This window comes from Aspergillus uvarum (genome assembly GCF_003184745.1).
Source record: "Aspergillus uvarum CBS 121591 unplaced genomic scaffold BO82scaffold_6, whole genome shotgun sequence".
Taxonomy (NCBI): domain Eukaryota; kingdom Fungi; phylum Ascomycota; class Eurotiomycetes; order Eurotiales; family Aspergillaceae; genus Aspergillus; species Aspergillus uvarum.
The window spans coordinates 563,717-591,691 of record NW_020291303.1 but is presented as its reverse complement, the minus strand read 5'-3'; the positions used below and the strand labels follow the sequence as shown (position 1 = coordinate 591,691).

Below are 27,975 nucleotides of genomic sequence, written 5' to 3'. Positions count from 1 at the left end.
TTTACGTCGAGAATACGTTGCAGTAGAGTTAAATGTAGCCAAGTGGCGACTTAAAGCTTAAATCAGATTATCCTGTCAACTAGACTAGATCGGGTGTCTCGATAAGCTGATAAAACGAGAAAGAGAAAACTACGTGCCATTCTACGCGAAACCAGCATGCTTCTGGTCTCGGCTCCAGTCCGGGGGGGCCGTCTCTTACCTCCCCTGCTTAGGTGCTATCCTACGCAAAGGAGTCTGAGGCACAGGAGTCGCCCCGTGACTAGGTGTCACTCGCCGCACAGCAGTCACCCCATGCACTTCCGCGAGATGTCTAGATAGTCTTGCGTCGGTAGACCACCCACTGTGGCAGTGAGGGCAAGGAAGACTGTCATCGTGGATGTTGCGGTGATGCCGCCGCAGACTATCGTCGCTCCCGTAATGCAGGTGACATGGCATCCCGTCTTCTACAAAGGTGCAATGGATGCGGTCTCCTATTACAGCGAAGCTCATTGGTATGATCGTTTGACCACGCGGGGGATCAGGCCTGTTCCTACGGGGTTTCTTCGCTGATGGCGCCATTTTCGGTGCAGTGCGATGGGGCTTGCGCTTGGTAGGGGGTTGTTGCTGATGCAGCGGGTGCAGCTGCTGGTGTAGCTGAGGATTATGTTGTCTTTGAAGCGGCTGCTGCGCCTGCTGGGGACACTGCTGCTGCATCTGGGGAGGGTGTTGCATCTGAATTGAATGCTGTGCCGGCCGCTGATGCTGTTGCAGCATCTGAGGATGATGTTGTACCTGCTGCTGCTGTATTTGTGGGTGCTGGTGTATCTGAAGCTGCTGTGGCATCTGAATTGGATGCTGCACCTGCCGTTGATGCTGTAGCAGCATTGAAAGTTCATATTGCATCTGCAGCTGCTGGCACTGAGCTTTATATAGCTTTTGCTGGTTCTGTAGCTGATGCTGAGGTTGCATCTGCCGCAGGCTCTGGTACTGGAGCAGGGGCTGAGGTTGCTGCTGGTGAAGCTGCTGGTAATTTTGTGGTGCCTGGGAATACTGCTGAGGATGCAGCTGTATCTGTTGCTGCTGGTGCTGAGGAAGCTGACCCCGCAGATGATATGCCTGTAGTTGCTGCTGGTTCTGCCCCTGGTGCTGAGGAGGTCGAACTTGCAGAGGCTTTACCTGTACCTGTACCTTCTGCTGCTGCTGAGGAGGCTGCTGCTGGGGCTGAGCAGACACTTGCATCTGCTGCTTAAGCTGAGGCTGACAGTGCTGCTCCTGCTGCCGGGGCTGAGGAGGCCGACACTGCAGGGAATGCACCTGCACCTGCTGTTGGTGCTGCATTTGCTGATTATTCTGCTCCGGGGGTGGAGGAGGCTGACACTGCTGAGGAAGCACTTGTATCTGCTGTCGGGGCTGGGATTGACAGTATTGCTGCTGTATCTGAGAATGATTCCGCGTCTGCTGCTGAAGCTGTTTCTGGTCAAGCAGCTCCTGCTGAAGCCGCTTCTCTTGAAGCCGCCCCTGCCGCAGCTGCTGTATAGTCTTTCGCCGTAACTCACCAAGGCACCAGAGCTTGCGGCGATGCTCCGGCTCCTCAAAGTCAGAGTCAAGATCCCAGCCGGTGCCGCAGCGAAGACATTCCATGGGCACGAGGAGGCTACCCTGCTCAGTAAACTTAGTGAGAATCTCCTCGAGACATTCTAGATGGTAGAGGGCCCGACATGCAGGTCTTGCACAGCGGTAGATGAGCCTGCTTGGGCCTGTTGGCGGGTGGTAGGCAGAACACAGCTCGCAGTTGCGGAAGTATACGGTACTGATATTTGCCCAGTTTGGGGGGAATGGCTCATCCAGCAGCGCCCTCTCCTCAGCCGTATATTCTGGCTCTGAGAGAAACATTGGGAGGGAGTTTCCGCTCTCGCGGGTGTCTGGGTGAGTGGGTGCATTGGCCATATTGGATGAGCTTGAGAGTGAGGTGGGTGGTTAGTTGGGGATGGAATTGCGAGTTTTGTGGTGCTAGGGGTTAGTACTACTTCAGCAATTACTTTCTCGTGGATTTGAGCAAGAGTTAGGTTGTTTTGATAGGGGTGGTGGTGGATGGAGGAGGGAGGAAAGAGGGAGGACGGAGGTAAGGAAGACTTCCTGTGAGCTTGATGCTTGGGCCAGAATGAGGAAAGTTGACCGATAACTACTTCGGGCGGACCTTTCCCCACAACTCCTCCGGTTCGTGCTGGATGACATAGGAGAGGGCTCTTGATCTTTCCTAATCAGAATTCCAGATTTTGGGGACAGGAGATGCGCATGGACGCTGTGCCATGCTTCGCTACGGACTTTTGACCAGTCTTCGCGTTTCCAGACATGTTCCTCTTCTCAAGCCCCAAGCCCCAGGTTCTACCTCCGGCTGCTTGCTGCTGCTTGTCTACTGGCTGGCCGAACAATGTTAGGAGCACTTGGGATTGGCGCCGTGTGAGCTTCGGCTCTTCATCAGTTGCGCATCGGATACCAATTCGAAGACTACTTTTCGGTGTCATTCCTTGCGTTGAGGGATCGATCGAGTCGACATCGTTCTGTTTGACACCCGACTGTGAGATGCATAAGCTTCTGCTCAGAAGTCGGGTCTGTCCTGAGGGACAGGGCGGCATGGGCTGGAGGACAGGCTGTTGCGTCATTGGAGTTGCGCCGGTAGCAAACGCAGCTGGGTCGGCCCCCAGTGGTCAAGTGCTGGCTGCTATCCAAGCTATGCACGTGTTCCCCAGCCCAGTGTCAAGGTTACTGGGAGCTTTTGTTAGCTTTTCCGATAGTGGAGAAGCTTTCTAGAATGTGTTTATGGCGAAACTGCAGATTAGTAGTGGTTACCCGTCATATATGAACAAGCTCCGCAAAGTTACAATTGGACGGGGAGGCCATGGGATGAATGAGCACAATGAGCACACGATAGTGAAAGCATATCATACCCCATTTGTGCACAATACCAGCGGGAATGGCTATATCACCGACAGTTAGCAATACTCCATACCAAAAGGGCGTGAGAGACCGGTTAAGTTACCTAGCTGGGGTATGAGCTACTGGTCAGGCGGTATAGTACTGACTGTACTTTACGGGGCCTGATGTAAGCTTGGTCCCTGTCGTGAAATGAAATTAGATGCGATATAGCATGCTGTGTGGTTTACCTTCATGGCCGATGGACTGATGGATGTAGATCAGTATAGTTACACTATCGGCATCGGCATAGTAAGCGAGACTCCACCCGGCGGGGAAGGCCCGGCGGGTCGAGCTGTTTAGCTCGGTTGATCCATCCATCCCATCCCAGCCACCCATTTATTGCTCCTGCTGTCGTACTGCCTGACCTTCGTCATCTCCGCTTTCTGCTCTTCTTCTTCTTCTTCTTCTTCTTCTTCTTCCATCTTATCGCTCAAACTCAGACCCTCCAACTCAAATACTCACCTCTACCTTTGTTGCCCGGTTGAAACCCACGAGACTATGACCCCTCCACGTCCATAACCAGCACGACTATCGCATACTCCACTCCACTATTTACTCCGTCCGCACCGCGCCGCAACAACAACCACGACCACCATAAACAAGTCCAAACCTCACCACCACAACGAAAAGATGCCACCCACCCATCCTCCCCCCCGAATACCTCTCCAACCCATCATCACCACCACTAACCACAACAATCACCCCCGTACCGCGCCCCGCGAATTCACCACCCTCCCCTCAACCTACAACTACACCCCCCACTTCGCACCCGGCACAATCGTGGGCATCGTCCTAGGCAGCGTCCTCGGCTTCCTCCTCCTCCTCTACCTCCTGTATCTCGCCCTCACCTCGGGCCGCAAATTCTCTCCCTCAACCACCAACGGCGGAGACGGCACAGGCACAATCCTCACCGGCAGCACGACGTCCTCGCCGTCCTCGCACTCGGAAATCATCGTCGAAGAAAACCTCAGCTCGACGCGGTCCCCGCGCTCGCATCGGTCGCGACGGAGCAGACGGCCCGGCGGCGGTGGGGGTCGTCGCCGACGCGAGGAAATCATCGAGGAAGGGTACCTCCCGCCTCCGGGGCATGGGCGTCTCCACGCGCCGCACTCCAAACATCATCAGCGGCATCGCCCGCCGGCCCCGGAAATGGTGGAGGCGAGTGTGGTGTCCAGTGAGCGGTCGGATGTGGTCACTGTCATGGAGGAGCATTCGAGTGTCGAGGGCCAGGGCCAGGGCCGAAAGCCCCGGAGGCCTGGGAAGGGCGGGTATCGGGCGGTGGATTTGGATGCGGTGGAGGGGTTGTCGGTTGATGGGAGTTTGAGGTCGTAGGTTTGGACTGGGATTAGGGACTGGGATGGGATGGATGGGAGGATGGTGTTTTTGATACCCTTTATTCTTGTTTTCTCTTGTTGTTCCTTATTGTGATTCGTGCTGGGATTGCTACGAGGATGATGTCTAAAGATGCATGATTTATGAGATATGCTGCATTCACATGAAGAGTTTAGTGATTGGGCTTAATGATAATGATGACGGTTGATGTTTGAATATCAATATGGCGATTGTCAATAGAGTAAGGTAAGGTGTGGTATAGCATTCCATCTCAACCCAGAGCAAGAACAGCAATTCCCACAGTAAAAGTAAAAACCCAAAACACCAAGAACCGTTTGAGACCAACCAACGCAGACCCAAACCCCAAAACAAGCACAGCCCAATGCTCACAGCCAGCCAAAAGAAACGCAGCGCCCGCGCCCAACACCCCCACCCATCCCCATATAAATAAGAGTTGGTATAAAGGCATCCATCCATCCATCCATCCAGCACCCACACCAACCCACCCATCCATCATCGACCTCCAGGCTAAGAGTCAACCACCCTAAAACAAAATATCCAAACAACAACAACACGCCAACGCCGCCATGATGCCCGCACACATGCCCCCACCGGACGACCCGCCGCCCCGATCCCCGCCCGCATAGTATCCCTGCGGCGGCGGCGGTTGCTGTTGCGGATAGTACATCGGCTGCTGTTGCTGCGGGGGCGGCGAGCCCGGATAGCCCTGCGGAGGGGGGTAGTAGCCGCCACCGCCGTGCGGAGGGGGGCCGTAGCCTTGCTGTGGGGGGTAGCCGCTCTGATTGTAATAGTCCTGGGAGGCGCCGCCTTGCGGGGGTGGGTAGCCTTGCTGTTGTTGCTGTTGATAGTGGTAGGGTCCGGCGTCGTGGACGGGAGAGGGGTAGGAGGGGGGTGGGTTGTCCTTTTTCTTGGGTTAGGATGGTGTAGGTTTGTTGAGTTTGAGTGAGGTGGAGTAGGGATGGGGCTGGGGTTGGGGTTGGGGATAAGGCTGGGAACGTACGGGTTTGTTGTAAGACATCTTTGTGATTTGCCCTGGTGAGACGATGAGAGGGATCCGGTTCTATCGGATAGAAGAGTAGCTGTCCAGGGGGTGAGATATGCGAAAGAGCAAGGCTGTAGGAGATGTTCAGGAGGAAGAGAGACAGAAGAAGAGGAGAAAGTCGGAAAATGCCATGGCAGCCGCGGACTCCCTTGGCGGGATCCCGGATTAGGCAACCGATTGGGCGGATCTCCACGTAATTCCTCGGCCTCGTTTCTTGGGTCTTGGGTCTTGGGACGATGGCGCAGCAGGAGTCGTGGAATCGTGGAAGTGTGGCGGTGCTATTTTTAGCTTAGGGGGGATCTATTGGCAGCTCATTCTTTGGTGGCTGGGATTTTTTTACGTGCTTCTGAGTTGCTTAACAGGAACATCCATGCATTACTGGCATACTGCTGATCTTGACGGGTCTGCAGGTCTCCCGAGGGTTCATGACACCCGACACCCCTCTTATCTTATCGCAAATCTGGGGCATTCCATCCCTACCGCCATCTAGAACATGACTTTACACCGACGCAGTATCCTAATCTACAGCGATCCATTCACCAAAACCACTTCACGCTGCAATTAGATTCGCTAAACGCTATCGTTTTCGCCAGGTTCATCAACAACGGATTCAGGAAGAAAAAGGTATGACAAGAAAAAGGAAATAGATGAAATTGATTACACAGGAAGGAAACAGACCAGCCCCAAAGCCGGTCCCAACAAACAACCGCACGGTTTTCACGGGGGGTAACCAATACCCGTGTATATTGGCTTCCTTCCCATCAAAGGAGCAGGGAGGAGTAGGGTTGAGGGTGATAGGAGACACAAAGAGATGATAGGAAAGTTATAAGGGTAGATGCAAAGAAAAGAACCAAAGTCACACGAATATAAAGTCAGCTTTTGGGTTCTAACCATGTGCAGTCGCTGGTGCGGTCAAAATGCAGGTGCAATGCAGTGGTCTACTAGGTATGCGTTGGAGCGGCACATCTAGGCCTGGTCCTCGACGGTAGCCTGCTCGAGCTCTTCCGTCACGTCGGCGACAGCGTCCTTCTCCTGCTTGAGCTCAGCATCCGCAGAGACCTTGCCGTTGACACCGCTGTTCTTGATGGCTACCTTCTTGGCGCCGTCGGTGGCCCGGTCGTCGTTGGCAGCGGCGGTCTCCTCGGCCTCCAGGCGGGCAATTTCCTCCTGAGCCTTCTTGATGTTCTACGCATAGAGTTAGCAATGATGACGACCAATATGGCACAGAACACAACACTCACCTCCTCAGTCTTCGAGGCCTGGTTCTTCTTCCACTCGGTGATCTTGGCCGCGAGCTTCTCAATCACGGCAGGAACATCCGCCTGGTTCATGGGAGGGTCGATCTTGACCTTGGCGAAGTCCTCGATGACACCAACGTTCAGGTTGAACTTGGCCTCGGCCGGGGCGGCGGCGGCGGGGCTACCGTTGGCGCCCTTCTTGCCCTTCTTGCCCTTCTTGCCACCGGTGCCGACGAAGTAGTCCTCGCCGTCATCCTTCTTCAGGACCTTCATGCCCTTCAGGCCGGAGTCATCAACGGTACGGCCGATCTCCGCGCGGAAGTTGGAGCCCTCGTCCTTCTTGTCGTCCAGACCCAGAGCAGCGAAGTCGTAGGCAGGGTTGAAGTGGCGGATCAGGCCCTGGCCGATCAGGATCTCGTCGGTGTAGGCCGGGCGGGAGGCCTCCTCCAGCTTCTTGTCGGCGACCTTCTTGCGCTTCTCGCGCTCAAAGGCCTCGCGCTGGGCCTTCTGCTTCTCGCGGCGGACCCGCCAGGCCTCGTCCTCGTACTCCTTGTACGCCTTGCGGGCCTTGTAGTAGTTGTCCTTGATCTCGCGGATGGCGGTCCACTTCTTCTGCTGCTCGGCGTGCAGCTTGGTGCGCTCGTCGCGCAGGGCGTTCAGGTTCTTGAAGGCGCTGTCCTGCTCGGCCTTGATGGCGTCGAGCTCCTTCTGAATCTCGTTGTACTTGTCGCTGAGAGCCTTGGCCTCGGGGTTGTCGAGGCTCTTCTTGAGGGCGGCGATCTGGTTCTTCAGGTCGGTGATGGCCTTCTGGGCCTCCTCGAGGCCGGCGAAGTTCTTGCGCTGCTTGCGCAGGGTGGAGACATCGGAGAGGATTTTGCGCTCATCGACCAGGCGCAGCGTGCCGGAGTCGACCTGCTTCTCGAGACGGGCGATTTCCTTGTCCAGCTCCTCGACGTTCTTGAACGACATGCGACCACGCGAGTTGTTTTGCTCGGAAATGCGGGCCTTGAGCGTGGCGTCCAGGGCGTTGATCTTCTCCTGGGTGCTGGAGCGGCCGGCCTTGAAGCCCGACTGCTTCTGGCGGATCGAGGACAGCTCGGCGCGGAGTTCCTGCTGTCTCTTCGCGGTGGGCGAGTCCTGGTTGTTGGGCTTGGCGGTCTCGATCTTGGCCTTGATTTCATTCTTGGGTGGGGGGTTAGCTCAATGCCAGCATGTGATGACCGGGACCATGGCAATGGGAAGAATTGTAGCACAAAAAGAAAGCCGTAGAACCGGGAGGAAGGAAAAAGAGGCCACGGTGCGGCAACGGAGAATCCCCGTAAACCAAACAATCCGAGGCATGTTGAAGGCCAATTAAGCCATAAACAAGGAAATACATACCAGCTTCTCCTGCACAGCGGCGTGCTCCTTCTCGGCCTGGGCCAAATCGGCCTTGAAAGTCTCCTCATTGGGCTTGGTGGGCTTCACCTTCTGCTCCGTGGCAGGAGCAGCCTTGGCGTCGGCGGACATGATTGAGATGAGGTGCGGGAGAAGAGCAATTGACAAATAGAGAGAGAGATTGATTTGGAATAAATCAATCAGTCAATTGGAAGGAAATCAACCCGAAGGAGAAAGGAGTGGGGGCTGAGAGAGGGAGGAGAGAGAGGGGGAGGAAGAGGAGAGAGAAAGGGAAAGGAAAGGGAGTCCGTCCGCAGTGTCAGTAAGTTCGTCGGCAATCAGTCTAGTTCAGTTCAGTCAACAACAGGAACTCGTGCTCTTTTTCTCGGCCTGGCCGCTCTCTGTGACTGTCTGGGCGGGCGGCGCTTAAAAGTTCCCCGCTTGGCGCCATTAGCGCTGGTACGCCGATTTTTCGAGAAACCCGCCCTCATTTTACACTCTCGCATCCGCCTTTGACCTGCACTTTTTGCCCGGTCAGCTTTCTTTCACTTCCACTTGCGTGTTCTCGGTCGTTGTCATCTCGGCCCTATCACCCTCTGATTTTTCTCGCCTGCTCGCACGCGCGACGTGTTACCAACTCAACATGGATGAAGACTACTCGACCGGGTCGGTGGACGCCGACCGCGAGATGACCAGACTCTGGCGCACATGGAGAACAGTCTTTGAGATGCTTCTGGACCGGGTGAGCCTCAACTCCAGCTTCCTCTTCGGTCTTCGCAATCACCCAAACTCATGTATCCGTTGGGAAAACAGGGCTACGAAGTCACCGAAGACGAAGTGCAAATCCCGCTCGCGGACTTCAAGCGAAAATATTCCGACCCTCTAGGATACCCCGAGTACGCCAGCCAACCTCTACCCCCCAAACCCTCACTAACAATCCCCCCCAAGCCGCAACAAAATGAAAGTCAGCGCGCGCCCCACCGAAGCCATGCAAATCAAATACACGCCCTTACCCAGCAAATCGAACCCATCTCCGCAACCCGACTGCGGCACGATCTACGTAGAATTCTGCCCGGACTCCACCGGCGTGGGCACGAAGCAAGTCCGCGCGTTCAACCACTTCGTGGACGAGAACAACTTCCACACGGGGGTGTTCATCACGCAGACGCCCATCTCCCCCTCGGCGGTGCGCCTGCTCAGCGGCGTGCCCGGCCGCATCTGCGAGCACTTCCAGGAGCAGGATCTGCTGGTCAACATCACCCGGCACGAGCTGGTGCCCAAGCACGTGCTGCTCAGCCCGGACGAGAAGGCTCGCTTGCTGGAGCGCTACCGCCTCAAGGAGTCCCAGCTGCCCCGCATGCAGTTCGGTGACCCCGTCGCCCGGTACCTGGGGCTGCGGAAGGGGCAGGTCGTCAAGATTATTCGGAAGAGTGAGACGGCTGGGCGGTATGCTAGTTATCGGTGGGTGCTTTAAGGGGTTTTTGGGGGGGGGGGTTGGGAGAGGGGGAAATGAGGTATGGTGGGATCTACTGGGGGACTCTTCCCTTCCAAGTACTATGATGCATCGTGGAAACAGCGTCCCAGGGCAGTCAAGGGGGGAGGGCAGAGAAAAACAAGAAAGAAAAATATTGTCTAATTACAGGCATCGGGCAGCATGGCGTAAGGGCGAAAAAGTTATTCTCTAACCAAACTCGATGTGTTTCTTTTTTTATTTTACCCATGGTTTGATGATTTGGTGACTGGTGGCTTCACCTGAATACTACTCTACATATTGATTCATAACCTTTGCACACACTACAACAAATCGTCAAGCGAGTTTTGTAAGCAATACACAAACCCTTTCATTGGGATTTCACCAATGCTGATTCAATATTACTATACTATATGGTATATCTCAAAAAATCATGCCGAACTCCGTGGCCCAAACAAACCCGCTTGTAGATAGGCCAAACCCCGGGCCAGTCCCAGTGAAACACGCTAAGCTCAAATCAAAGACACAAAACTGATAATGATACAGGCACAATCCGCAGGTCAGCCGTCATGCACAGTCCGCAGCGGTCATCCCCGCCGCGACAGCAATCCTCCCACATCCTGGAGCTCGACATCATCGCCCTCTGGGATCGGAGTCGATACTTCGGGTAGGGAGCGGTAGGACGGCACAGGCGACTCCGGCGAATCGCTGAAGTGAACGCTCGATCCCCTGCGACGGTTCGAAGCAAGAGAGCTACGGCGAAGGCCGCCAGGGCGGAGAGAAGAATTCGGGGCCGCTGGAGATGAGGGGAGTGCGTGATGAGGGTAGGTCGCATTGGGATCCGGGTTCAGGTCCGGCGAGCCGGAGGGAGAGACGGCAGCCCCGAAGTCATAAATGGCGGATTTACTACTGCCACTGGAGTGGCGCGGTTGGTGATCGGGGTAGTGGGACGGATGTGCAGTTGTGGGAGTAGGCGCGTTGAGCAGGCCGCCTACGTCGAAGATAGAGAGCTGAGTGGGGGATGAAACCTCTCGGGGCATCCTGTGCGGAGGAGAAATGTTGGTCGGTATATATTCATGGGGACTGACTTTGATGTCGAGACTGCCTGTGGTAGACGTGTGGTCATCGTCCATGCCCCCCGGTCGTTGAGGGAAAGACCAGTTCGGACTCAGTAGGCCGCTGGGACGGCCTGTGAGGGTGTGATAAGGGGCCGCGACCGGCGCAGGGCGGGGTAAATCCTTGTCTGAAGAGTATAGTTCCGGTTTCAGACGGATTCCCAGGCCTGCAGCCAGGTCTGAATCGCTGCCCCATTGATGGTGGGTGATGGTCTGGCGGCGGAAGGAGCTATAGTCCATGTTCTCACTGACCGAAGCGGATGCCAGGGCCTTTTTGAATTTGTTCTTCTTGACGCCCTTGTCGCGCACGAAGGAACCGATCACAACAGCATTGGACACTGCTGTGGCGACCAGTATCTCCAGCGACGCCAGAAGCGATCGGTACTGTTGCTCTCCATCGTGCCAGATGACGGACGGCACCCGGTAGAGAGTGATTGCCACGAGAATCAGAGATAAGGCGAACAGAATAACAAGAGAGGCTTTGCGCTTCAAAGGCATGTGAGTCATCATGATGAACGGGATCGGAAATGCAACCAGAAGCAAATCTGTGATCACGTCGCAGGTGCCCATCACGATCAGATTCGCATACCCAAGACGGCACTTCGGCCCTGGATCCGGCACGACTTGCCAGTAATGGTCAAACGGAGAGCACTCCGCGAGAGTAGCAATGACGACCGCGAGCAGGGTCGAGGCCAAGAAATAGTAGAGGGATTTGCGGAAGATATCGAGGGACCGTCGCCAGATCATGCCCGAGACACGTTTCAAAAACTCGCACACGGTGAACTTCGCCGTCCAGATACTGCTCCTCATATGGCTGTATTAGCGCATGTGTCAAATCACGAAATCAGCAGAGAGATTCGATCGCTCACAAGACAGCATAGAAGATCCGAGCGACCAATACCAGCTTGCTGCCAACAACCCTATGATTGATGTTTTCGATGGACAGGCCGGCAGTCGTCGTGTTATTTGTTCCCCATATCAAAATGACATGCACGCAGGCCATGCGGATCAGGAGCGGAATCACGCCGGCTAGCATAACCTTGTCCTCCATGAAGAAACGCTCGGTCCGGACGTAGCGCCCGCAGACTCGAGTGACAATGATTGCAAGGGAAAAGCCAGTCGCCCACCAGCTAACAAGAAGGGTAGAGTTGTTGTCCAACTTCGTTCGAGGGTTTGGGGGTGTGCTGTCGAAAAGCCCACGAGAATCCAGCATCCATTGTATACTCATGGCCGCCGAGCCACCTCCGAAGAGGGGCCAGTGGACGCTATGGAAGGGCGATCTCGATCTATAGGTGATGGCGTGCTTTGCACGCCTGGAAGTGGATTATGGTATACTCTAATGGTACTTCGCTTCGCATTCGAATGTCTCAAATCGGGGGAAATGTCATCGATGAGCACGTGCCCTCGGACTGGGGTTCGTGTGGGGGAGCCGGGGCCAAGAAGAGGAGCCCCGGAGAATAACAACAGTCGGACTTCCAAACAGAGGTTCTCGGTGGGTGGAGAAGACGTTAAGCGTGTGATTGTCTGCGTAACTGCTAAGAAAGGAAGATGGCGGGAGATACCCCTTTGAGTAAGATCCCGGAAGAGGTTGAACATGACACTACTTTCTCACGAGCGACGAGAGAGGAGCAGAGGTTGTCAACTTGTCAACAGTGGAGGGAAGCGCGAAACTCATCCGGATTCACCGCCGTTGTGACGTCGAAGGTATTATATCAAGGTCCGCGGTCAACCGAGAGGCGTGTTTGGGGGGGAGATCTGCTAGGCGAGGTTCCGGTTGCGACCGAGTTGCGCGATGAGCGCCGCGTCGAACCAGAGCCAGCAAGGGTATGGTTTAGGAAGACGATAGCCCGAGGTCGCTGTCACCATCGTGATGGTCAGCCCGGCTGGTGAACCATGTTATATTCTCAGTGGGACTCATGGCGAGCCAGGATCTGACTGTTGGGGTCAAGGCGTTCCGATAAACTTCGCTGGCCGGTGAGGAGATAACGCTGGCCGACGGGAATTTAGGGGGGGCACGAAGGCGCCTGGGCCTTATCTTGGTCAAGGCTGGATTTGACGGAAGTCGGGGAAATTTGGACCAGAAGGAGTCGAGGCAATGGACCAGCCAGAGAGAAGCGATAGAGCCAGGATTGCACCATGGCGTTTAAGTCAGCCAATGGGTTGGGATAAGACAGGCTGGTCGGATACGAAGCCCAGCAGCAGATGGGTTGCAAGTGTGATATGCTCATTTGTCCATTTGCCACCGGACTCTTGGTTTGGTTTGGATTTGCTTTTCTTTCCTTCGTTTGCTGCATGTGAGCTGGAGCTGGAGGAGCTGGAGCTGCTGGAAAACACGGAGGGAGAGAAACTTGACATATGAGAGACCTTTCAACAAGAGTTATTACACGTGCGGGTGAAAGGGACACCAGATTAGGTTTCGTATGCAAGCAATCCAATTGCCCGCCTCTTTAACATGCGATAAAGTCATTGTATCACTCACCTTCGAGGGTGGGTGAGGGAGTGGAGATAAGCCGATCTACCAACACGAGGGAGAGGCCGATCCCCGATTTGTTTGCACATCCGGACAGACATAATCACATCACATCACATTATCTCCAAGCTCAGGGAAGATAGTCTATCACGGACTCGACTACATACAAGAAACACTCACCAACCTCTACTATCCAAACCTTCTTTACGCAAAAAAAAAAAAAACGGAGCGCACACGAGTCCCTCCCCAATTACCCGATAGCCAAAAGTCCCCATACGCGAGTCAGGCGTCCTTTATTCGAAATGAATCCTGGTCGGTTGCCTCGATACCGTGGACACCCGAGGTGCTCTGCCAGCAATCAATCATATGAGCACTATCCTGGATACTAGCGGAAGAGAAAAAAAAAAAAGTATAGATACAGCACTTTGGTTTGATTCGTTCTATAATCTCCGGAGTAATATACGGAAGGGATATTGTATCCATGGGTTTTGTTTGCGAGCCAGGGACAGATAAGTGTTGAGCCATAGCATAGACGCCGGTTCCTACCTTCTATCTCCCCTGCTCGTATACGTACGTATACGTGGTCTGCAAGCTGGTCAGGGGTAGGTCCAGCTTTCAAGGAACTACCGGCAGCATACGTTACGCTAGGTAGAGGTGGAGCCGGTGTTTGCATTGCGCTGCGTTGAAAATCGAATTTCTATCTATGCATGGTCTGTCTCTGACTAACTTAGTGTAAGTTAAGTTCAGTTAGTTCAGTGAGTTAGGTTAGGCTCCAGGAAATTGCCCGATATTACACAACAACCCAAAGAATCTAGATTTCCCCGAGGATATCGCCAAGACAAGCAAGCCTACCTCCCCCGACTTCAGTTCTGGCTCACTTGCCCTCTCACAGAGCCAATGCTCTCCCCTTTGTGGAGACCACCGAGAACGATTCGAATCTCCCGGAGGAATCTGCTGACTTCCTCTTCCGTGCCCACCGTGATGCGGAGACAGCCCTCACACCCGAGTTCCTTACCCCGGAAGCGCACCACAACACCACGCTTCTCGGCCATGGCCTCATAAGCCGCCTGAGCGATCACATTGCTGGGCTTGCCACCTTCGCTGGCCGGCTTGTCCAGGATCTCCACCAGAAGGAAGTTGGACTCCTTGCCGCCACGGAAGCGCCCGATACCGGGAATCTGCGGCAGTTCCTGGACCAGGCGGTCGCGCTGGGCGACAATCAGGTCGCGGTACTTCTGCATCACGGCCTGGTGGGTGGGGGAGAGCGCCGCGGTCGCAAGTGCACTCGTGGGGCTGGAGATGTTGTAGGGCGCCTTGAGGCTGTTCAGCAGCGTCGCGATCGGAGGGCTCGTGAAGCACACGCCCAATCGGATGCCCGCCAGACCGAAGGCCTTGCTCAGCGTCTGCATGACCGCCAGGTTGGGCCAGTCGTTGACCCACTCGGCCAGACTCGAGCCTTCCGGCGCGAAGTCGATGTACGCCTCGTCAACCACCACTACACCGTTCCACGTCGGGTGCTCCAGCACCTTCTGGATGTCCGCCTTCTTGATCAGGTTGGCGGTGGGGTTGCCGGGGGAGCAGATGTACACCAGCTTGATCGAGGGGTCGGCCGACAGGGCCTCGTTGATCTTGTCCGGCTGCAGCTGGAAGTCGTTGTTCACGTCCAGTGGTACCTGTACGATCTCGACATCATTGGTCTGTGCGCTGACACTGTACATGCCATACGTAGGGGGGCACGTCAGGACCTTGTCCTTGCCCGGTACGCAGAAGCAGCGCAGGAGCGCATCGATCACCTCGTCGGATCCGACGCCGACGAAGAGGCTTTCCGGGCGGAGAGTCTTCTGAGTGTGGTGGTGGGTGTTGCGGAGGTTGCAGAAGAGCTGCTTCAGTTCAATCTGGTGTCTATTACATGTATTCGCTCAGTGACTGAGATCTTTGCAATTGATGCGTGGTAATGAGGGAGTGTGATTCGGACGGAGTCATCTCCGGCGGAGACTTACGGGTCGGGGTAGCGGTTCAATCCCAGAAGATCGATTTCGGGCTTGGACGATCCGGTCGTGTGCTGAAGGGCACCTTCAGAGTCCAAGGCGAGGCCCGGACCGTAGGCGTTCTCGTTGGCGTCGAGCAAGATGTTCGTTCCGTCGTCCTTGTAGTCACTGACTCATTAGTCCGGTCCCGGTCGAGGATTGCTTGTGGGGGAGGGAGGGGCAGAACACACTCTCGGGCGCAGCGATAAGGCTGCAGCCTAAGAATATTGGGGCGCGCGCATTTCTGGAGGTCGAAAGGGGAGTTTCGTGAAGTCATCTTGTTGGATTGGTTATTGCGACAAAGCAGAAATTCTTTTCTAGAATGGAAGGAAGAAGACGGACGGGGAGGGGGAGTGGCGGCGGGGGAGTCAATCGTCGGAACCGGTGTCGGAAGCGGGTTCAGGTACCGCTCCATGCCCTTCCTTTATATGTATGACTCCTTCCTCCCTTCAACTATACTCCTGGTTACTGATTCATGGTCGTGCGGTTGTTTAATGACTCACTGAGACTACTACTAGGTAGGTACCTCATCTTTCTTATTCAGCTTCTCCTTGATTGTCTCATATTGACTCGCTAATCTAACCAGTGCTGGACACATGCGTCAATGGAAAAGAATCCCAATGTAGAATGTGCCAATGCATCAGCACACAATGACTATAGTCTAAGTTTATGTTTTATTGCATATTGTTTTTCTATACAGCATCCTGAGTAGCCCTGTTCTTCGGTGTTGGGGACCCTGGAGGATATACTAAATACACATGTCCCGACCAAGATCCTTGTAAATTCATCAACGCCTCACTATGCCCTCAACCATATCCCCAATGTGTCTATCAAACGTTACCCGCGCTTTGAAGAAGATGGAGGGATATGGGCACAGTGCGATGCAATTCGTGACATCCACTTTTTACTCTTCTTTTTTGGAAGCGTCCGCCGAAGGCGCGTCCGACGAGGCACTCTTTTTGCCCGACTTGCGGTACTTTTCTATCTTCTCCCATAGGTAATGCATGGTCCGGCTGAATCCGGAAGTGAACAGGCCCTTGATCGACTGAACGGTACTGGGCCAACGGATCGTCTTGCTGATTGCAGCCTGCACTTTCTTCGGAAGCTCTTTATCAGCAGCAATGCGCTGCTCAAATGGACCACCCTGTCTCCGGCGAAGGTTTTCATCTGTGTCGTTGTGCTCCTTCATCATTGTGTTGAATTCCGCTCGCGGGATCTGATAGAGTGACTGGAACTGGAAGTACAGCTTCTCGCGGAAAGCATCCGGGAGACGGCGAACCATGTTGCCACGCTTGACAGGGTCCATATCCTGAGTGAGCCGCACGTTCGTCTCCGGGTCATCGATCCAGTCGTCCTGGGTACAACGGGGATCATTGAACGTCACATTGGGAAGATTGTCGATGAGTGGGGCATAGAGCCGTCTGAAGTTTGCCATTTGCGAAGAAACAATATTGTTGACCTTGCGAGGATCCTCTGCCGGCAGTGACATGCGAAGGTCTCCCATATAGCTGATTCCTGCGATGGTGCTGTACAATTGGAACTCGGTGAATTCGGCGGGTAACAACAGAAGAGCCACCCGGACCGCAGACAGCAAGTTCATTTGATTTGCCAGCCGCACCTTCGGGTGGTCGCGCAGGATCTTGACAGGCTTCTGTAGGCGGCCAGCGATGTATAGTGTGTCCCACTGGCTCAGATCCCGGCAAAGTGTGTCGATATTGACCACACCGTACTTGATCAAAGTTCCATTGACCGTAACGAAGGGATTGAAGTAGACACCCGCTCCAAATCGGTCTTGCACCTGCGACACCGCATACGAGCCCAAGGAGCCCAGTCCGGAATAGTGATCCCGGTGTTGAGCCAAATTCAGCGAGTGCCAATGCTGTGAATATGATACGCCAAAAATGAAATCGATCATCTTGCCATTGCCCTGTTGCATGTTCTTGATAGCTGCTGGGGCTGACGGATGGCACTTGCCGGAGCCAGGAGCACTTCCTGTCTGCTGAAAGACGCCCGACCCATAGGCAAAAGCATACCGAATCGGAGCCCGGAACTGCCACAGAATCTGTCGCAAAGCTTCCTTGAATTCCTGATTGATGATCATATGTTGATTGACGCCGAAATCCTTGGACGGCAGCTCAGCAAAGTCTGAAATCGCTAGATTTGGGTTGATGTCCCAGTCGCCGGGGTCGTGTCGCTGTGACGAGGTAGAGAACGAGGCAGCCGACGAAGGTAGCAAGAGCCCATTGTCAGTCGTATTTGTGTATTGGTCATTACTCCTCCGAGGGGCGTATCGGCTCAAGGGCGATGGAACACTACTGGGAGATAGTGTTGGGTGGGAGTCATTGGAGAAGGAACGGAGGGAACCCGGAATTGCTGGGCTGATTGAGCGCAGGCGCACGTAGGAGCCCGAACCGTTGTTCAGAAAGAGAGTCTAGGAACGGATGATTAGACATCCACGCTGGATTCCTTAGTTGCTTGTCAGTCGGACAGTGCTTACAGTAGCGCGCATTGTCGCGATTCCCGGCAAGGGGTGGAAAGAGCACAGCGGTGGCTGTAATTGTCGCACAGTTCAAGGAGCATCAGAGTTAAGATCTCAAATCATGGTCGAAGAAGAGGGAAGAAATGGAGGATGAGGTCAGGTTAGTGAGAGGCTGATATGAGGAAGTGTGGGGGGACAAGTGGAAAGAAAAGTATACACGGCGGGCAACAACAATAACACTTCAATAATCGAGAGCCGACGACAAATTGCGGACGGACGGACGGGAGGGAGGAAGGAGAGGGACTAATCAATAGTTACTGTCTGACGTACTCCGGCCTTCCCTTCGGCTGATGTTCTCGGCCCTTTCCATTTGGGCCCCGGATGAGGAAACTGCCCGACTTCGGGGCGGACACTAGCCACAATTGACATGGCATCAGCCACAAGTTTGGATCGGAATCACGTGGCTGCACTTCTCCGCGGCGCGTTCCCGCCAACCCAAACAAGGCTGTAAACAAGAGGGCGCTTGTTGAGCGTCGCACTTTTACAACCTTGCATGACGGTCAGTCTCAATGTCGTAATTATTCTCAGCCATGGCCCAGGAAATGGACACCTTTGCCGCTCGTCTCGCTAGTTTCGACCGGGTCTTGTACCCTGGGGGACGGAGGTCATCAATTACGCCCGCAGAGCCTATCGCTTGGCCTCACAGTAGGCCTTCACCCGCGGAGGTATTTCAACAATGTTCCCCTGCAGCAATTCAATCGCTGACTTGCGCTTCTCATAGCTTGCTCATGCAGGATTCTTCTACCACCCCTACGAGACGAATCCAGACAACACGATATGTTTCCTGTGCCGCAGAGCGCTAGATGGGTGGGAGGAAGAAGACAACCCGATCACGGAACACTTGAAGCATGCGCCGGACTGTGGGTGGGCTGTCATGATGGACATTCAACAGCACAGCTCTAATCCCGCCGAGATCGAAGACCCGACCAGTGAGCGCATCGTACAGGCCAGACAGGCTACCTTTGGCGAAGCATGGCCTCACGATGGAAAGCGCGGCTGGACTTGTCAATCGGACAAGGTGAGATTGAATATCTGAGCACGGCGACTGTAACATCACCTTGTGATCAACAGCTCTGACCATTGCTGTTTAATAGATGGTCGAAGGCGGATGGTATTTTTGCCCAAACGAAGAGAGCAATGACCTGGCCACCTGTGCGTACTGTAAATTGTCGCTCGATGGCTGGGAGCCAAAAGATGACCCATTGTATGTCTCTGTCGCTCTTTCTGTCTTCGACGTGACTGACCCCTTTGCCTAAAAGCGACGAGCATTACCGACGGTCCTCAGACTGCTCTTTCTTCGTTTTTGCTCAGCCTCCTACCACAAAGAAAGCAAAGAATTCCCGCTCGAAGAAAGGTCGCGTCTCCAAGGCGGCCCGTCTCTCCACCCAATCCACTGTTTCAGAGGCACCTATGCAGGAAGTCGACGACTCAATGGACCAAAGCACTATGTCCCAATCAACCACGAAATCGAAGTCGTCGAAGAAGTCAACCAAGTCTAAGTCCAAAAGCAAGAAGAAGGATGAGCAGGTTGAGGTGGGCAGCCAAATAGATGTGGACAGCACCTATCAGACACAACCAGAACCGCCGAAAGCGAAACGAACCAGAGGCAAGAAGAGGACAAGTGAGGATATAGCCAAGGATGATACGGATTTGGATGCAGAGAGCAACGAGAAACCCGAACCTCCATCCAAAAAACGAGCTACTAAAACTCGTGTTAGTGCCCAGCAACCGGAACACGAGGAACAGCCTGAGGCAGTCACAGAGGACGCGCCCATGGAGGAAGTTCACGAATTGAAGCCGAAGAAGAGCCGTGGTACGAGCAAGAAGAAGACTGCTTCCAAAGGCCAAAACACAGCGAATGATTCATCTACATCTAAGGCTCCTGCTTTGCCCGAGGCGCCTCGAGATCCGGAGCCTGAAGCAGTGGTCGAGGATGATATCGAGCTAGAAGGGGCTAGCATCAAGGAGCCCAGCGAAGAGCCGGCACCGAAGCCATCGAAAAAATCGAAAGCCAAGAAGAAAACCGCACAGGCCCTAGAGCCATGGAATGACACAGAAGAGCACAGCGTGGAGGTTGAGCCTCAGCCGGTTGAGGAACCAGAGCCACATCAGTCACCAGAGCCTCAGCCACAGGTTCAAGAGCCACGACAAACAAGACGTTCAAGCAAGCGACAAAGCGCGAGAAACTCGACTACTGTCAAAACTGAACCCCAAGAAGAAGTAGCTCAGAGCGAACCAGTAGAAGACCAGCTTCCAGAGCCCGCTGCTCCCAGCCGCGAGCAAGTCGACACAAAAAAGCACGAGTCGTTTGTGTCCGTGGAGATCACGACTAGGGCGCCAAGCAGGGAACCCGAAGCAGAGGTTGGGGAGAAGAATGGGAAGAGGAAGCTCAAAAGAAAGGAGTCCACCGAGAAGCAGAAGAAGTCTAGGAAATCTGCCGAAGAGCCTGCCGATGCTGTACAAGAAGATCGTGCTGGGTCCGAGATTGAAGAGACGGTTCTTGACATGGATGGTCAGACGCTGTTGGAACCGAGTGAGCAAGAACCACAGGTGCAGACACCTGTGCAGCAAACTGCTAGTCGCAGGTCATCCCGAGTACCTCCAAAGACTGTTGAGAGATACAGTGACATTCCCAAAGAGAAGCAGTATGCGACATCGCTTGTCGAGTCTCGGACCTCAGGTGGTCGCTCGATCTCAGGAAATGCCAATTCAGACGATGAAGATGAACAAGAACCAGAAACCGTCTCGCCATTGCCCTCGCCGTCCAAGACCACTCCTTCGCTATCGCCGCAGTCGTCTGATGCTGAAAACCACCCTCCTTCCTTGAAGCCGACGCTGAAACCGCCTACTTCTCGATTGCTTGTCCCTTCCCCTTCCAAGCAGCAGTCAGCTCGGATCCCATTTGCAGCCAGTACGCCATCGCCGTCTAAGCGGGCTGCAAACACCGGGTCTCTCAACAGTACGCACCCCTGGACCCCAGTGGATATCGATTCTATCTTTCTGGCGGGCACGAGCGACAAGGAGAACATCGATTTCTCCGATATCCTGAACAGCACCAAGGGCGAGTTGAGTAGCCCGGAGAAGAAGATGACTGTTGAAGAATGGATCAGGTGGAATGCAAAGAATGGCGAGGAGAGACTTAAACGTGAATGCGAGCGCTTGGTTAGTCAATTTGAGCAGGAAGGTGCTCGGGCGATGCGCGTATTGGAAGGTATCGAGTGTATGGATTGAGGTCTCATGGGTATAATCGGTCAGGAGTCATTGGGTCGGGCGAAGAGCATTGGATAATCGGTTTCTGCGAAATTTCTTCTTTCTGCTTCTGGGATAATCTCTCAGCGATATTGGCAAATAGGAATGCGGTCGGTACATGATTATGCTTAAGTTGTTTCTGATATTGATACTGTCAATGATTTATACATGCGCCTGGATAAAGGAAATCAATCTTGTAGAGAGAAGATACAGAGCCGTAAAAACCTGCAAACCGAAACGCCGTGGGTATACTCGAGCTTTTGAAGCAGCATGAACCGCCGAATCTATCCTCCAATCCCTTGCCAACAAGGAACCATCCTGACGTGCTTCCCCCCTCCCCCCCACCTCCCTTCCGTCTATGCAATGATCCCCAATCGACCCTCCCAGCTGTCCTCCTCCTGTTTGACGCCATTCTCGCCCCCCTTCCGCCGCTTCTCATTCCGCCTCCTCCGCTTCTCCTCGCGCTCCTTAGCATCCAGTTCCTCGCGCTCCTTCAGCCTCTCCCCGAGATCCAACTGCCAGGCGCGACGCTCCTCCTCCTCGCGCTCCCGCCTCCGACGCGCCAGCATGCGCAGCCGCAGCCGCACATCCGCCACCGTCGCGACGGCAACCTCGCCGCTCTGGCCGGTCGCCAGCAGATGCTGCTTGCTGTTCAGGTGCTCGACGAGCTGCAGGTTATCCTTGAAGGTGAGGTCGCAGTCGGCGCAGTAAAAGCCGGCGCCGCGGCCGCGCTTCCCCACCGCCGCGCCCGCCGCCACCATCGTCGTCTTGCCGACCATCGAGGCGACGTCCAGCCGCTGCGTGCGCGACGTCGTCGCCTCGAGCGTGCTGTAGTCCACGGGGGCGTGCCATTTCTTGCCCAGCAGCTTCGCCTCGTATCGCGCCTTGGCCTCCTCCTTCCGGCGCGTCTCCTCCGCCTCCGCCTTTCGGGCGTACTCGTCCCGGTCCCAGGTCTTGCGGAACGCCGTGTCCGAGGCGGGCGCGCCGCCGTAGGCGGAGTCTTTGTTGCTCATTCTGGGGGGAGCGGTGTGGTTCTAAGAATGGGGCGTGTAGCGAGAGGGTTGGAGGTCGTGTGGGTTGTATGTGGTTGGTTCGTGAGGAGGGATTGAGTTGTTGGGGTTTATGGAGAGAGAGGTCGTGAGTTGTAGTCAGGTTGACGATAGAGTAGATAGTTGCTGAGGCAAATGGATGCTAACGTATTGAAAGCGGTAGGCGGTAGGCAGGATGTTCTCGAGTGGGGCGAGAAGCTTGTTTGCTGTGTTTGGTCTGTTTGGTTGTTGTTGCCTCACTGGTGAGGACTCAGCCTCACTTATCGATTAGCCTCTCCACCTTCGCTATCGATAGGCGCGGGGGCGCGAGGTACATAGTAGCAGCCTGATGCTTGCTGGTTTTCAATCAAATCACCTTCATGTCTTCTGACCGAAGTGCCGTGCTGGGAACTAAGCAAGGCTTCAAGATCACTTGTTATGCGCTAATCTATACTTGCTCTTCCGTGCCTAATAAATCGCTTAAAGCATCCTTTATGTCCCAGTTGCTCGGATTAGTTGAGACATCTACCGTTACCCCTGTTGCCTACGGAGTACTCTTCGCCCGTATCAGCGACGCCGTACAGGTCATTTCTTCGTGCTTCCAAGCAACAAGCATGACCACAAGCCACACATAAGAGATAATTGGCATTCGCACTGTACATGTGGTTGTTCATACAACAGCGACACGCAGCCACCATTCCACAACTCATTAACCACCCACTTCAAGCAGATAACGATTGTTAACATCTCCAGAATCCCAGCGGAGCATCAACCACACTCTGTGCCCCACCATCCACCAGAAAATGCAATCCACCATGGCCACAGACTCGCACATCCCCGACACCCAGCCCGACACATCCTACAACCTCATGGGCCTCCCCACCGAGCTCCACCTCCACATCGCAACCTACCTCCCGTACCCGGACGCGCTGGCCCTGAAACACAGCTGCCGCCAGTTCTATCCGCTGGTCTACACGGGCGTCCACCTCAAGGTTGACTGGCTGGTGGAGCGCTTCGAGCGCAAGCTGGAGTGTCCGATGGAGAAGTGCTCGTTCCGCACAGACGAGTCATTCTGCAATGCGCGGGTGCGCCGGATCATGGAGCGCCGGCGCCGACACCTCGAGTGCCTGCGGTCCCCCGGCGGCTGCTTCGTCATCAACGGGGAGACCTGTCAGAAGGATCTGGTTCCGACCTGGTTGAAGAAACGGGGACGGTTGCAGAGGGCGCGGTCTTGGGGGTATGAAGGTTAGTCTCGCGGGTCTGCAATGGGGCGGTTGCAGGGACTAATGATTGGCTTGTAGTGTTTGTGACTGGGATGCTGTTCCTCGTTCTAAACTTGCTGTGGTATATGTGTGGAAGGTATGTGGGCTGTGATCTATTCTTGCAGCTGGTGATTGGGACTGACGGGCTCGGCTAGGCTGCTTCTACTCGCGGATGTCGACATTCGACCCGCGGCTTTCCTTCGCTCACCTTGATCTGATCCTCTGTCTGCTATCGCGGCGATTTTGACTCCGTATCCCTCACCAGCAGCTAGCTGCAACTACCATTTCACAAAACTAGCAACATCTAATACCTTTCCCTCACCTGGAGCAAGAGAAGCGCCTCCTGAATGCGGGCTATCCTCGCTGGCCGACGGACTATAATCTTACCTATACTCGCATCCTCAACATCCTGCACTTAAAACAACAGATACAACCAATCCAGGAATTTGATTCTTCCCTGTAGAAACCACGTTTCATTCCCATTCCTAGCACCTAGCACCTAGCACCTTCAGAAGACCGTATCACAGAACCCCAAACAATTCCCATAAAAATAAAAAAATAATAACCACCTCTCCCACACCAACACCCAGTAACCCTGACAAAAGCCCTCACAAAAAGAAACCTCTAACTCCATCCCCACGCTAAGCTCAAGCACTCCCATCTCTCCAGGTTAGCTGCATACCCTCACCAGACAACACAGGCCAGCGTAGCCACAGCACCCTACCCTCAAACCTCAAACCCATCCCCTACTCCCACCCCAACCAGAGAACATCAACCCCCACACCACAATCCCAATCCACTGTAGACTCATACCCTCCCACAACACCGAAGACAAAACCGACCCCCACGCACAGAATCCCCACCACCACCACCACCACCCCCACCACCCGCCGCCGCCGCCGCCGCCGCCGCCGCCGACGCCGGCCTCGTTCCCGCCGCAGATCCCACCGCAGACCCCGCCCCCGACCCAGTCTCAAACCCAAACCCAACAGCATGAAGATGATCGTAACGCATATGTGGTGCGTGCTCATGCTCGTGCTGGTGCTGATAATGATAGTGGTGGTGCCCGTGCCCGTGCCCGTCTACCTCCCGCTGCTGCGGCTGCGGCTGCTGCTCGTGCTGCTCGTGCTGTTGGTAATAGTGCTGCTGCGACTGCTGCCGACGACCCGAAAGCCCCAGAGGATGAAACTGCACCAACGATTGCGCGCGCGGCTCATACCACTGCTGCGGCTGCGCCTGCGGGATCTGCGCCTGCGTCTGCCCCAGTGGACACTGCGGCTGCGGCTGCGGCTGCGGCTGCTGCAACCACTCCGGTCCCTGGGGACCATACATTCTCGTCAGAATATCCTCCGGGGGCAGCGATGGAGGGAGGGCGATGTCTTTCCAGGGGTCGGTGGGCGGGGGCTCGAGGATGGGGAGCTTTGGATCGTAAGGGTCATCGAATCGGGCTGTTGCAGATGCCGATGCTGTTGGAGTTGGTGTTCGGTTTGCTTTGGTTGTGATATTGCTGGCGATGGAAGAGGATGCTGGGGTGGTGATGGTGGTGATGGCGGTGGTCGTGGCTTCTTGGCTCATACTGCCCGGAGGATCGAACGGATCGATGGGAGCATAGCTGAGATGATTCCGTCCATCGCGAGGTCTGAGGAAAGCGGGGAAGCTGCTTGAGAATAAAGATGACATGACATGGACATCCCTTGTAGGCTGTCTTGGGATCTCGGGGGAATGTTTGCAAGGTTAGGCACAGTACTGTATTGTTGTGGTGATGGTTTGGAGTTGAGATGATGGGTTCTTTCCTTTTTCGGTGGGTGGGATGGGTTTTGGAGACAAAAGAGTCCCCCTAATATCAGGTTCTCCTTTTATCAAACTTGGTCTACAGATTGTAAACAAAGAGATAGGTTGCGCAAAGCGAAAACAAAAAAAAAACCAAACAAACAAATATGTCCCTATTCAATTTGAGTCACAGGACTCTAAGACTTTAGTCAAAGTGACGTTGTTGGTTACGTCGTATGGTGATAATGACGCGAGAATCCCTTTACATATCCGTGCATCACTTCATCTATCCATACTATGAGACTACGCGATGCAACTCCTCTGCATGACTCTTCTCCCAAGGATAATTCACCTCCACGGCCCGGATGAGCGCCTCATGCTGCTCGCTCCGGGGCTTGATGCTGATCTCGTACGGTGCCGGATGGCTGATCACTCCAGGCAGAAAGTGCGGCTTCAAATCAACCTCCTTGCCGTCTTTGATGGATTTGCTGAAGTTGAACACCGCCAGGGACTGCGCGATGGTCAAATAAGCGGTTGCATCTGCGATGGTCCGGCCAGGACACACGCGTCGCCCAAATCCAAAGGCTAGGAAATGCGGATTACGCTCCGGAGTGTGCTTAGCACTTGCGATAAATCGCTCCGGCTTAAAAGTGCCTGGCGCAGGATACGTGGCTGGGTCGTGCAAGAAAGCCCTGCGCTTGTCAGAATCAAGAATGATCAAGAAGGCCGAACGAAAACTCACCAGATGTTAGACAAGATCTGAGACCCTTTAGGAATATGATATCCACCCCACGTATCCTCCTCTGTAGACTGATGCACAACGCCCATTGGCACGACCGGGTGCCATCGGAAGGCTTCTTTGACAACAGCTTCGATGTATGGGAGATCCTCGCGGTCAGCGAACCCAGGAAGACGAGAGGTGCCCACTACCCGATCTATCTCTTCTTGTGCCTTCTTTTGAACTTCTGGAAACAAGGCCATGGCGAGAAAGAAGCTTGTCAGTGTGGACACAGTCTATCAAAGATCAGTTAATGCCCCTTGTCGCCGGTATTCGATGAGTACTTACCGTGTCAGCTCCTCCTCCGTATAATGTCGCTGCGGTCCATTTGAAAGTCGTCTCCTGCTCGCTCCCAGGCTTGGGGATACCGTTCTTCTCGAACAGCCCAGATAGGAAAGACGGCGCGTGAGCGTTGCGTGACATCTGGTTGAGAACAAATGCATATGGCTTGGCACTAAGATTGTCCGCAGCCACGCGAAATTCCTTCACTGCCTGGTGAAATCCACCCCCAGGGAACCACGCAGGTATATGTTTCACTACATTTGCCATGTCAGTAATCGCGCCATTGGAAGATGCGAAGGTACGTACGAGCCGGGATGAAATCCACCAGCCACATGCCTGGAGTGATGGACCGGACAAATTTCTCTACGCTATCATTTGCGATCTCGACGAGAGGATCCTCTCCGTCTCGTTCTATGTTGTATCCATACGCGACTTTCAGGATCACACCTCCAGCCAGTCTAATTTTGTCAGTCCATCTTGCGCACTCCCAAAAGTGCAGGAAGGTCCAGGCTTGACCTACTTTCGAATATGAGGTATCAAGTCTTGCGGTGCTTCGAGCGATCGCAGCATGAACCGCCCTACTTCGGCCTCCTGAAAGTTATTGTAGCGAGCAACAGAGTTCACAGACCCAATTTGCTTGTGGAACAGCTTTCTATGGACACGTAGGGTGTCTGTATACGCCATAGCACTGGTCACTTCGTTGTAGCCGGACCTATATCGCCTGTTAGCCTTCGTCTTTGTAGTACATTGTCGGTTGTAGGCTTACAAGTGGTTGAACTGTCCCTGTGGCCGGCTGGAATGTATAGCCGAGCGCTTTTCCAGCAAATCCACTGCGATCTGCGCATCGTTGATGATAATAAATGTCTCACCAAGAACTTGAACTGAGCTGATAGGACCTGCGCAGATTGTTAGTCGTTTCTCACGACGCTCATATCGCGGCTGCTCACCGTATAGCTCCTTGAACTTGAACCAATGTACCCAATCTTGTCCACCAGTGGGAGGAAGATCTAGGAGATTCCCGATGAGGGGTTTCTGTCTAGGTCCCGGAGGGAGTGGCGCGGGCAGTTTCCTGCGAGTCAGAATGACTCTGATTAGGTACGCGCCAACGAGCGTGGCGAGAATTTCCAATATGTGAAGCATGGTACCGTGCTGAGTGAGATTTCAACCAGGCGTGTGCAAGGTCTTGCGAATCTATCGGAGGGAGGGGGGCTAGCTGCTGCTCTTATGGCTCGAGAAGTGAAGGTCCTGTCAGAGCCCTTAGCATCATCGGTCGTCATGGCGATCTCTTTACAGCGGGGTTTCGTGAGGGTCGAGGAGCACTGTGGCAGCACTCAATTTCAGCTGCGTACTGTCTAGATTTGTGGAGTGTGGCCTCGACTAGGAAACAGTCACACCGCGGCGCAAAGCACCGGCTGCACGGGAACCATGAGTGACAGGGGTCGCATTGGTTGAGGGTCTGGCAGCTAGCGAGATGGGTGGGCGTCGGTCCACGGGGTGGGTAGAAAAGTACGAGCTGAGCACTGGAACTTTTGCATATCCCACGGTTTGGATATTGACTGTCACCTAGTGGTATGCATGATCCTAGGCTAGGGATTTTGCTAGCTTCGCATGTGAGACAGTGGCAGCTTTCTCGCTTCGTCTTGCCTCTCGAGCGGAGAAGAGGGGTGGGTGATCTTTGGAGGGGTCTGGTGGATAAGCGTTAAATTGAGAGGCAGTGATTTGACAGATACTGATCAATTCTCAGGGGAAACCCCATGGAGGTGTCATACTCAGACCGAGGCGGGGTTGGTGACAAGGATCCAAGCTGAAGAGCTGCAGCGTAAGGTGTAGACGGAAGCGCTAACAGACCACTGGCGGTGCTTGGAGATGCGCATCTATCGCACGAGGTCGGGGCGACGTTTAATGATACGATGTGATGTATAAATTGAGTTTCGGGGAGGAGGTTAGTCTATTACTTGGTGGTTTGGGGATTTTGGGGATTTTGATGGATGGTTGATGATGGAAGTGTGAGAGGGGAAT

The 27,975-nt window shown here is 54.4% G+C and overlaps 13 protein-coding genes across 13 annotated transcripts; 4 read left to right on the top strand and 9 right to left on the bottom strand.

Moving 5' to 3' along the window:
- Nucleotides 1-195: 195 nt before the first annotated feature.
- Nucleotides 196-1,926, bottom strand: BO82DRAFT_398565 (uncharacterized protein; the record flags this gene model as incomplete). Its single annotated transcript, XM_025639037.1, has 1 exon — nt 196-1,926. One exon carries the CDS (start codon nt 1,924-1,926, stop codon nt 196-198), a length of 1,731 nt encoding a protein of 576 aa, XP_025495894.1.
- Nucleotides 1,927-3,324: 1,398 nt separating this feature from the next.
- Nucleotides 3,325-4,495, top strand: BO82DRAFT_351023 (uncharacterized protein). The gene has a single exon (XM_025634308.1). The coding sequence runs from the start codon at nt 3,586-3,588 to the stop codon at nt 4,285-4,287; it is 702 nt and encodes a 233-aa protein (XP_025495893.1). The 5' UTR covers nt 3,325-3,585; the 3' UTR covers nt 4,288-4,495.
- BO82DRAFT_351022 (uncharacterized protein) lies at nt 4,492-5,430 on the bottom strand. Its single transcript, XM_025634307.1, has 2 exons — nt 5,309-5,430; nt 4,492-5,209 (listed from the first exon to the last, which is right to left on the bottom strand). The coding sequence occupies exons 1-2, from the start codon at nt 5,324-5,326 to the stop codon at nt 4,832-4,834; spliced, it is 396 nt and encodes a 131-aa protein (XP_025495892.1). The 5' UTR covers nt 5,327-5,430; the 3' UTR covers nt 4,492-4,831.
- Nucleotides 5,431-6,316: 886 nt separating this feature from the next.
- bfr1 (putative nuclear segregation protein (Bfr1)) lies at nt 6,317-8,097 on the bottom strand (the record flags this gene model as incomplete). The annotated part of the gene is made up of 3 exons (XM_025636821.1): nt 6,317-6,535; nt 6,592-7,770; nt 7,969-8,097. 3 exons carry the CDS (start codon nt 8,095-8,097, stop codon nt 6,317-6,319), a joined length of 1,527 nt encoding a protein of 508 aa, XP_025495891.1.
- Nucleotides 8,098-8,462: 365 nt separating this feature from the next.
- Nucleotides 8,463-9,443, top strand: BO82DRAFT_351019 (DNA-directed RNA polymerase core subunit RPB5). The gene is made up of 3 exons (XM_025634306.1): nt 8,463-8,707; nt 8,779-8,861; nt 8,914-9,443. The coding sequence occupies exons 1-3, from the start codon at nt 8,609-8,611 to the stop codon at nt 9,437-9,439; spliced, it is 708 nt and encodes a 235-aa protein (XP_025495890.1). The 5' UTR covers nt 8,463-8,608; the 3' UTR covers nt 9,440-9,443.
- A 580-nt stretch (nt 9,444-10,023) lies between these two features.
- Nucleotides 10,024-11,779, bottom strand: BO82DRAFT_274517 (putative integral membrane protein Pth11-like; the record flags this gene model as incomplete). Its single annotated transcript, XM_025631091.1, has 2 exons — nt 10,024-11,350; nt 11,421-11,779. The coding sequence occupies 2 exons, from the start codon at nt 11,777-11,779 to the stop codon at nt 10,024-10,026; spliced, it is 1,686 nt and encodes a 561-aa protein (XP_025495889.1).
- Nucleotides 11,780-13,694: 1,915 nt separating this feature from the next.
- Nucleotides 13,695-15,362, bottom strand: BO82DRAFT_351015 (histidinol-phosphate transaminase). Its single transcript, XM_025634305.1, has 3 exons — nt 15,240-15,362; nt 15,022-15,177; nt 13,695-14,923 (listed from the first exon to the last, which is right to left on the bottom strand). Exons 1-3 carry the CDS (start codon nt 15,323-15,325, stop codon nt 13,885-13,887), a joined length of 1,281 nt encoding a protein of 426 aa, XP_025495888.1. The 5' UTR covers nt 15,326-15,362; the 3' UTR covers nt 13,695-13,884.
- Nucleotides 15,363-15,719: 357 nt separating this feature from the next.
- Nucleotides 15,720-17,786, bottom strand: BO82DRAFT_351014 (phosphatidate cytidylyltransferase). The gene is made up of 2 exons (XM_025634304.1): nt 17,546-17,786; nt 15,720-17,479 (listed from the first exon to the last, which is right to left on the bottom strand). The coding sequence occupies exons 1-2, from the start codon at nt 17,555-17,557 to the stop codon at nt 15,953-15,955; spliced, it is 1,539 nt and encodes a 512-aa protein (XP_025495887.1). The 5' UTR covers nt 17,558-17,786; the 3' UTR covers nt 15,720-15,952.
- Nucleotides 17,787-18,078: 292 nt separating this feature from the next.
- On the top strand, nt 18,079-21,015 carry BO82DRAFT_351013 (uncharacterized protein). Its single transcript, XM_025634303.1, has 4 exons — nt 18,079-18,252; nt 18,309-18,605; nt 18,682-18,791; nt 18,847-21,015. The coding sequence occupies exons 1-4, from the start codon at nt 18,118-18,120 to the stop codon at nt 20,816-20,818; spliced, it is 2,514 nt and encodes an 837-aa protein (XP_025495886.1). The 5' UTR covers nt 18,079-18,117; the 3' UTR covers nt 20,819-21,015.
- Nucleotides 20,956-21,999, bottom strand: BO82DRAFT_351012 (U4/U6-U5 snRNP complex subunit SNU23). Its single transcript, XM_025634302.1, has one exon. It carries the CDS (start codon nt 21,847-21,849, stop codon nt 21,193-21,195), a length of 657 nt encoding a protein of 218 aa, XP_025495885.1. The 5' UTR covers nt 21,850-21,999; the 3' UTR covers nt 20,956-21,192.
- Nucleotides 22,000-22,200: 201 nt separating this feature from the next.
- On the top strand, nt 22,201-23,606 carry BO82DRAFT_351011 (uncharacterized protein). Its single transcript, XM_025634301.1, has 3 exons — nt 22,201-23,109; nt 23,166-23,223; nt 23,282-23,606. Exons 1-3 carry the CDS (start codon nt 22,680-22,682, stop codon nt 23,337-23,339), a joined length of 546 nt encoding a protein of 181 aa, XP_025495884.1. The 5' UTR covers nt 22,201-22,679; the 3' UTR covers nt 23,340-23,606.
- A 327-nt stretch (nt 23,607-23,933) lies between these two features.
- BO82DRAFT_398554 (uncharacterized protein) lies at nt 23,934-24,806 on the bottom strand (the record flags this gene model as incomplete). The annotated part of the gene is made up of 1 exon (XM_025639036.1): nt 23,934-24,806. The coding sequence occupies one exon, from the start codon at nt 24,804-24,806 to the stop codon at nt 23,934-23,936; it is 873 nt and encodes a 290-aa protein (XP_025495883.1).
- A 178-nt stretch (nt 24,807-24,984) lies between these two features.
- BO82DRAFT_389320 (cytochrome P450) lies at nt 24,985-27,441 on the bottom strand. Its single transcript, XM_025638443.1, has 7 exons — nt 26,904-27,441; nt 26,723-26,852; nt 26,477-26,668; nt 26,263-26,414; nt 25,963-26,210; nt 25,639-25,910; nt 24,985-25,588 (listed from the first exon to the last, which is right to left on the bottom strand). Exons 1-7 carry the CDS (start codon nt 27,094-27,096, stop codon nt 25,192-25,194), a joined length of 1,584 nt encoding a protein of 527 aa, XP_025495882.1. The 5' UTR covers nt 27,097-27,441; the 3' UTR covers nt 24,985-25,191.
- Between the last annotated feature and the right edge of the window lie 534 nt (nt 27,442-27,975).

Bases quoted from the DNA above. Each gene is read 5' to 3' on its own strand.
- BO82DRAFT_389320 (XM_025638443.1), bottom strand. From the start codon at position 27,096: ATGCTTCACATATTGGAAATTCTCGCCACGCTCGTTGGCGCGTACCTA. The intron at 26,415-26,476 runs GTAGGTCAAGCC...TGACAAAATTAG, and splicing joins TTGATACCTCATATTCGAAA to ACTGGCTGGAGGTGTGATCC. The intron at 26,211-26,262 runs GTACGTACCTTC...TGGCAAATGTAG, and splicing joins GGTGGATTTCATCCCGGCTC to TGAAACATATACCTGCGTGG.
- BO82DRAFT_351023 (XM_025634308.1), top strand. From the start codon at position 3,586: ATGCCACCCACCCATCCTCCCCCCCGAATACCTCTCCAACCCATCATC.
- BO82DRAFT_351015 (XM_025634305.1), bottom strand. From the start codon at position 15,325: ATGACTTCACGAAACTCCCCTTTCGACCTCCAGAAATGCGCGCGCCCC. The intron at 15,178-15,239 runs GTGTGTTCTGCC...CTAATGAGTCAG, and splicing joins CCTTATCGCTGCGCCCGAGA to TGACTACAAGGACGACGGAA. The intron at 14,924-15,021 runs GTAAGTCTCCGC...TACATGTAATAG, and splicing joins TTGAACCGCTACCCCGACCC to ACACCAGATTGAACTGAAGC.
- BO82DRAFT_351011 (XM_025634301.1), top strand. From the start codon at position 22,680: ATGGCCACAGACTCGCACATCCCCGACACCCAGCCCGACACATCCTAC. The intron at 23,110-23,165 runs GTTAGTCTCGCG...ATTGGCTTGTAG, and splicing joins GCGGTCTTGGGGGTATGAAG to TGTTTGTGACTGGGATGCTG. The intron at 23,224-23,281 runs GTATGTGGGCTG...GGGCTCGGCTAG, and splicing joins CTGTGGTATATGTGTGGAAG to GCTGCTTCTACTCGCGGATG.
- BO82DRAFT_351012 (XM_025634302.1), bottom strand. From the start codon at position 21,849: ATGAGCAACAAAGACTCCGCCTACGGCGGCGCGCCCGCCTCGGACACG.
- BO82DRAFT_351019 (XM_025634306.1), top strand. From the start codon at position 8,609: ATGGATGAAGACTACTCGACCGGGTCGGTGGACGCCGACCGCGAGATG. The intron at 8,708-8,778 runs GTGAGCCTCAAC...TTGGGAAAACAG, and splicing joins TTGAGATGCTTCTGGACCGG to GGCTACGAAGTCACCGAAGA. The intron at 8,862-8,913 runs GTACGCCAGCCA...ATCCCCCCCAAG, and splicing joins GACCCTCTAGGATACCCCGA to CCGCAACAAAATGAAAGTCA.
- BO82DRAFT_351013 (XM_025634303.1), top strand. From the start codon at position 18,118: ATGGCCCAGGAAATGGACACCTTTGCCGCTCGTCTCGCTAGTTTCGAC. The intron at 18,606-18,681 runs GTGAGATTGAAT...GCTGTTTAATAG, and splicing joins GGACTTGTCAATCGGACAAG to ATGGTCGAAGGCGGATGGTA. The intron at 18,792-18,846 runs GTATGTCTCTGT...TTTGCCTAAAAG, and splicing joins GAGCCAAAAGATGACCCATT to CGACGAGCATTACCGACGGT.